The 5,775-nt window shown below is 42.4% G+C and overlaps 1 protein-coding gene and 1 non-coding gene across 2 annotated transcripts; one reads left to right on the top strand and one right to left on the bottom strand.

Annotated features, from left to right (window-relative positions):
- Nucleotides 1-1,911: 1,911 nt before the first annotated feature.
- On the bottom strand, nt 1,912-2,847 carry LOC103301555 (olfactory receptor 49). The gene has a single exon (XM_008158560.3). The coding sequence runs from the start codon at nt 2,845-2,847 to the stop codon at nt 1,912-1,914; it is 936 nt and encodes a 311-aa protein (XP_008156782.1).
- Nucleotides 2,848-4,303: 1,456 nt separating this feature from the next.
- Nucleotides 4,304-4,410, top strand: LOC114228676 (U6 spliceosomal RNA). Its single transcript, XR_003614812.1, has one exon. It is a non-coding gene; the product is annotated as a U6 spliceosomal RNA (small nuclear RNA).
- The last annotated feature ends 1,365 nt before the right edge of the window (nt 4,411-5,775 follow it).

Below are 5,775 nucleotides of genomic sequence, written 5' to 3'. Positions count from 1 at the left end.
AAATTTTAAAACCTCCATTTCATTTATCTCTTCTTCTGGAGAATTCTCTTGTTCTTTCATTTAGGGGTTGTTTCTTTGTCTCCTCATTTTGGCTGCCTGTTTAGGTTTGTGACTATGTATTAAGTAGATCAGCTAGGCCTCTCAATCTTTAGTGCAGGACAGTGTCAAATGACTCAAAGCATCCAGAAACTGCTTCTGCCTACAGACTGATAGGATTCCATCTTGACTAGCCCGCAGGCAATCGTCCACAGGTGTGATGAGAGATTTTATCAACAGGGTGGGGCAGTTGCTTCTGCCTGGAGGCTAATTGTTATTCTCAGTCTCTTAATGGGTCTCAGGAACTCTGCAAAGTGGGGCAAGGTGCTTTACAATAGGGTGGGTCAACTGTCTTCTCCCCAGGCAAAGCTGCCTGTATAGCAAATGCCTGCATGAGAAAGATGACCTCTGTAGCATGAGGGAATGACTCAGCACAGAAAACTGGATTGTCTGCCTTCTGAGCTCTAACCCCAGAGACCCAATCCTGGCTTCTGCTCACATAGTTCTAGTCCACTCTGCCCTCCCTCTGCCAGAGCACAAAGTGAGTGTCTCCACAGGGAATTTTGTGTGTTGGCTTTTTAAGAGGGTGCCTGCATTCCAGCCATCACTCCCTGGCCAACAGCAACCCTGCTGCTTTTCACAGCCAGATGTTATGTAGGTACCTTTCTCAGTTCTGGTGTTCTCTGCTGAGCGGCCCAGCTTGGAGATTCCAACCCAGAGTTCTCAGTGCAACCTCCCACAACTGAGATATTGAGAGAAGTTATCTTGAAATGCAGGCAGATAGAGCAGGGGTCCAGTGGGAAACAAAGGCAGGTGGAACATAGGAAGGGGCAGATGGGGCAGTTTGAGCCAGCCTAATCAAAGAAACCAACCATGCTGAAATAATATAATATTTTTGGACACAGAGTGCGAGGCATGGGAAACCAAGGGAGAGCCTGCAGCAATAAAGTGTATTGACCCATAGGAACAGGGAAAGTTCAGGTCTGTTGCTAGGCCAGAACAATGAAGGAATTAATCAGGTGGCAACACAGATATAGAGCAGGCTTATAGCAGATATATATATACCTCTAGAGTACAAGGCTTCATGGGCAGCCCATTATTGTCCCTCCCCCCCGCCCCCACTCCCCACCGGGAGTCTGAATCTGCTTATAATAAGTTTTCCACACTTTTGCTTAAATCTTCTGGTTTACAGAGCTCATTCTTGAGCTTTGCAAGACATGACTTGACTATCTTGGCTATCCACTTCATTAATTTCTCCTTACATATACTAGTAATATTTCTGAAGTATATTATAAATATATTCTTGTTGAGGATATTTTTACCAATTTTGAAAGGCTTTTTGCCTCTCCTTGGCTGAAGGGATGTGTAGGATTGTGTAGAGAATGTGGAATGCTAAGCTTATAATTACAACTTAAAGATTAAGAAGCTCAGATATAGGCTAGGGTCAGAAACATTAAGCCATAGCAGACATGGTAGTGGCATACTGAGTTTTTTGTACTCTGACAAAATTTCATAAGTCACTGATGATATATATAAGAAAGCCCTATAGATTTGGGTACAAGGTAAAAAACTGTCTAGGAGGAGATAGTTCATGGAGATCAGGACAGGAGCTGCATTTGCAGAGAAAAGGAGGCAATTTTCCCCTTTCCTCAGGTCCAGCTCATCTTTTTAAAAAATATACATATTTTTATTGATTTCAGAGAGGAAGGGAGAGGAAGAGAGAGATAGAAACATCAATGATGAGAGAGAATCATTGATCGGCTGCCTCCAGGATGGAGCCTGCAACCCAAGCATGTGCCCTGAGTAGGAATTGAACCATGACCTCCTGGTTCATAGGTCAACACTCAACCACTGAGCCATGCTGGTTAGGCCAGCTCATCTTTTTAAGAGGAGCTTGTTCATTTTCTCACTAAATACCTGTTTCACTTGTTTGTTCCTCAGGGTGTAGATGAAGGGGTTAAACATCGGGGTCACCACTGTGTTGAGCAAGGCCACAACCTTGCTCCTGTCCTTCCCCTGGTCACCCTTGCCCAACCGGATATACATAAAGATGCAGCTGCCATAGAAGAGAGACACAACAATGATGTGGGAAGAACAGGTTGAGAAGGCTTTCTGCCTCTCCTTGGCTGAGGGGATGCGTAGGATGGTGTAGAGGATGTGGCCATAGCAGGTGGCCGTCACAGACAGAGTGCCCAGTAAGCTGAAGTTGGCCACAATAAAACCCAGAAGCTCTATCCGACTTGTATCTGCACATATGAGTTCCAGGAGTGGAAAGTTGTCACAGAAGAAATGATTAATGATATTGGGACCACAAAATGGCTGCTGAAATACGATGAAAGTTGGAATGATGATGAGGATGAATCCTGTCATCCATGAACAAAGAACTAGATGGACACAGACCCTTTTGCTCATGATGGTGGCATAACGCAAGGGATTACATATGGCCACATACCTGTCAAAGGACATCACTGCCAGTAGGAAGAACTCTGTTGTGCCCAGGAAGAAATACAGGAAACTTTGTATGAAACAGCCTAGTAGGGAGATGGTCTTATATCCGGTCAGGATGTTGGTCAGCATTTTGGGGAAGATGACTGAGGTGAACCAGATCTCCAGGATAGCAAAGTTGCGGAGGAAATAGTACATGGGAGTGTGGAGGCGCTTGTCCACGAGGGTGATGACCACGATGAGGAGATTCCCCAGGAGAGTGAGGAGGTAGGTCAGGAGGAGCCCCAGGAAGATGAGCATCTGTAGCTCACAGGCATCTGAGAGCCCCAGGAGGACAAACTCGGTGACAGTGGTGTGGTTTCCCATGGCTCCTCTGACCGCTGCTGGGATGGCCAATCAGAGGTGTGCCGCATTAGGAGCTGTGATGATCCGGGGAGTCTGAGGCCACCTAAAACTGAAAGGAAAGAGGAATGAGTGTCATACTCCGAATGGAAGGAATCCTTTATTATTTGAAGGACATATCTTCCCACCACTGACCACACAGGCTTGTTTTGCAGAGCCCCTGGCTTATGTTTGGTTCCTGGTGTGTCTGTGAGTTAGAAGAGAAAGTGGTGATCTGCAGGGTGACCTAAGTAACACCTCAAACCAAAAATTATCCTTGCTTACTTTTCTTAACCAAACGTCTATTACTGATTCTTCAATGAATTCCTTTGTGTTAACATTATAACCTATTTTCAATATTTAAAATTTTTATTTTATTTTTTATTCAATATTATTTTTATCTTTATTCCAATACTGGGTCTTCATTCATGAGTAGTTCATATTTGAGGTGGTAACTTTTCTGCTTTACTTAGTCATTCATGATACAGATCCATATCCATGGGTAAACTGATTTAGAATGTATAGACACTCTATTGCTGTTTCAAGATTACTGAATCTCTGATGCTTTTCATTAGTGATTGGATTAATACAAAGGAAAGAGAAAATCTGTGAAAGAAAAGCCCAACTCTCACAAACAAAAATATTCAAGTAATATATGCATAAATAAAAGTTCTTTAGTGGGAGCTTAGATTCAAGGTTCTTAATGATGTTCCAAAAGATATATCCAGACTCTCCTCTCATTACATCTTCCAATGGGCTCTAGATAAAATAGACTCTGTGATTTTTTATTATTATTTATGCATTTCATGCATTTGTGCTTTTGCATGTGGCATTCATTCTGTTTGGAATCATCAGCCATTCAAATCTTATTTATCCTTTAAGTCCCTCCCCCCATACATGGTGTTTTTTTCTATGGAGACTTTTATTTTGAATGAATGATTCTTTCCTCTGTATCCCTCACAATGTTATTATATCTCATTTAATTTTCATTGTGTTTTGTTTTTCATTTTTTGATGGGTCAAAAACTTCTTTACTAATCTTTGCATTTTATATAGACCTTAGAACAAGTTACTTGAAACAATCAGATTTAATAAACACTTATCAAATGAGTGAATAATACCTCAAATGTGTAAGAGATGGACTTGGTGGTGTTTGACATACAAGAGGCCGAGGACATATCACTTATGTAATATTTCCTAGGGGACAGCAACTTTGCAGAATCATACGTCTTACATTGACTTATCTGAAGAGAGTTTGCTTTTCTTTATAAAGAGGTGGAGATGTCTCCCACAAACATTCTTAAGGGATACTCTCCATTTTTGAGATGGTCAGTTTGAGCTAGTAAGTAGACAGTGGTCTGGTTGGGTCTGATAGACAGCTCCTAGCAGCAAAAACCCCGAAAACCCTTAAAAAGATCTCTCTTTTAAAGTCAGCATCCTTGGTGCTCACTTTGGCAGCATATTTACTAAAATTGGAATGATGCAGAGAAGATTAGCATTGCCCTTGAGCAAGGATATCATGCACATTTGTGAAGCATTCTATATTTTTAGATCTGGTGAACACCACTTGCCCCTACCTGGTGAGTCACTGAGAACATATCCCAGGCAACTTGAATACCGCCAGAGGATTTTTCAGTGACTGAGCCAAACAGGCAGCCAACAGATGGAGGCAGGCAAAGGTAGATTTCATTTTTTTTTTGGAGACTTTTGCTCATTTGCTCCAGGGTCTGGTGCTGGTAAAAGCCAGCCTTGGTGCACAGCTTGGTCCTTGTTGTGTACAACCAGGCACAGCAGAGCCAGCCACAAACCGTGGATCACTTTGTAACTCCAAATGGGTTGCTCAGGGCCAGTCATAGGCTGTGTCTGACAATAGCCTGCACCAAGAGGCTCCAGAACCAATACACCAGTGGCTAGCTTCAGACAACGACAAAACAGGATCCAATTAGCTTCACAAGAGGCATATCCAAAGGGAGATCAAGTGGGATTTATTCCTGGGATGTAATGTTGGTACAATATCTACAAATCAGTAAATGTGATACATCACATAAATAAAAACAAAGGATAAAAATCACATGATCAGCTCTAACCGGTTTGGCTCAGTGGATAGAGCGCCAGCCTGTGGACTCAAGGGTCCCAGGTTCGATTCCAGTCAAGGGCATGTACCTTGGTTGCAGGCACATCCCCAGTAGGGGGTGTGCAGGAGGCAGCTGATTGATGTTTCTCTCTCATCGATGTTTCTAACTCTCTCTCCCTCTCCCTTCCTCTCTGTAAAAAATCAATAAAATATATTTTTTAAAAAAAATCACATGATCATGTTATAGATGCAGAGAAAGCATTTGATAAAATCCAGCACCCATTTATGATAACTCTCAGCAAAGTGGGAATAGAGGGAAGATACCTTAACATAATAAAGGCCATATATAACAAACCTATAGCCAACATCATACTCAATGGGCGAAAACTAAGCATTTCCCTTAAAATTGGGAATAAGCTCTCAACAGGTGGCTCAGTTGGTTGGAGCATCATCCTGTACACCAAAAGATTGCGGGTTTGATTTCCAGTCAGGACACACACCTAGGTTGTGGGTTTGATCCCTGATTGGGGCACATATGGGAAGCAACCAATTGATGCTCTCTCACATCGATGTTTCTCTCTCACCCTCTCTCTCTCTAAAAATCAATAAAAACATATCTGTGGGTGAGGATTAAAAAAAAAATCATGAACAAGACAGGGATGTCTGTTTTCACCATTCTTTTAAAAAAATGTTTTTATTGATTTCAGAGAGAGGAAGGGAGAGGGAGAGAGAGATAAAAACATCAATGATGCCAAAACCAGTTTGGCTCAATGGATAGAGCGTCGGCCTGCAGACTGAAAGGTCCCAGGTTCGTTTCCGGTCAAGGGCATGTACCTTGGT

This window comes from Eptesicus fuscus, chromosome 5 (genome assembly GCF_027574615.1).
Source record: "Eptesicus fuscus isolate TK198812 chromosome 5, DD_ASM_mEF_20220401, whole genome shotgun sequence".
In the NCBI taxonomy this organism is placed as follows: domain Eukaryota; kingdom Metazoa; phylum Chordata; class Mammalia; order Chiroptera; family Vespertilionidae; genus Eptesicus; species Eptesicus fuscus.
This window is presented reverse-complemented; position numbering and strand designations above follow the sequence as displayed.

Bases quoted from the DNA above. Each gene is read 5' to 3' on its own strand.
- LOC103301555 (XM_008158560.3), bottom strand. From the start codon at position 2,847: ATGGGAAACCACACCACTGTCACCGAGTTTGTCCTCCTGGGGCTCTCA.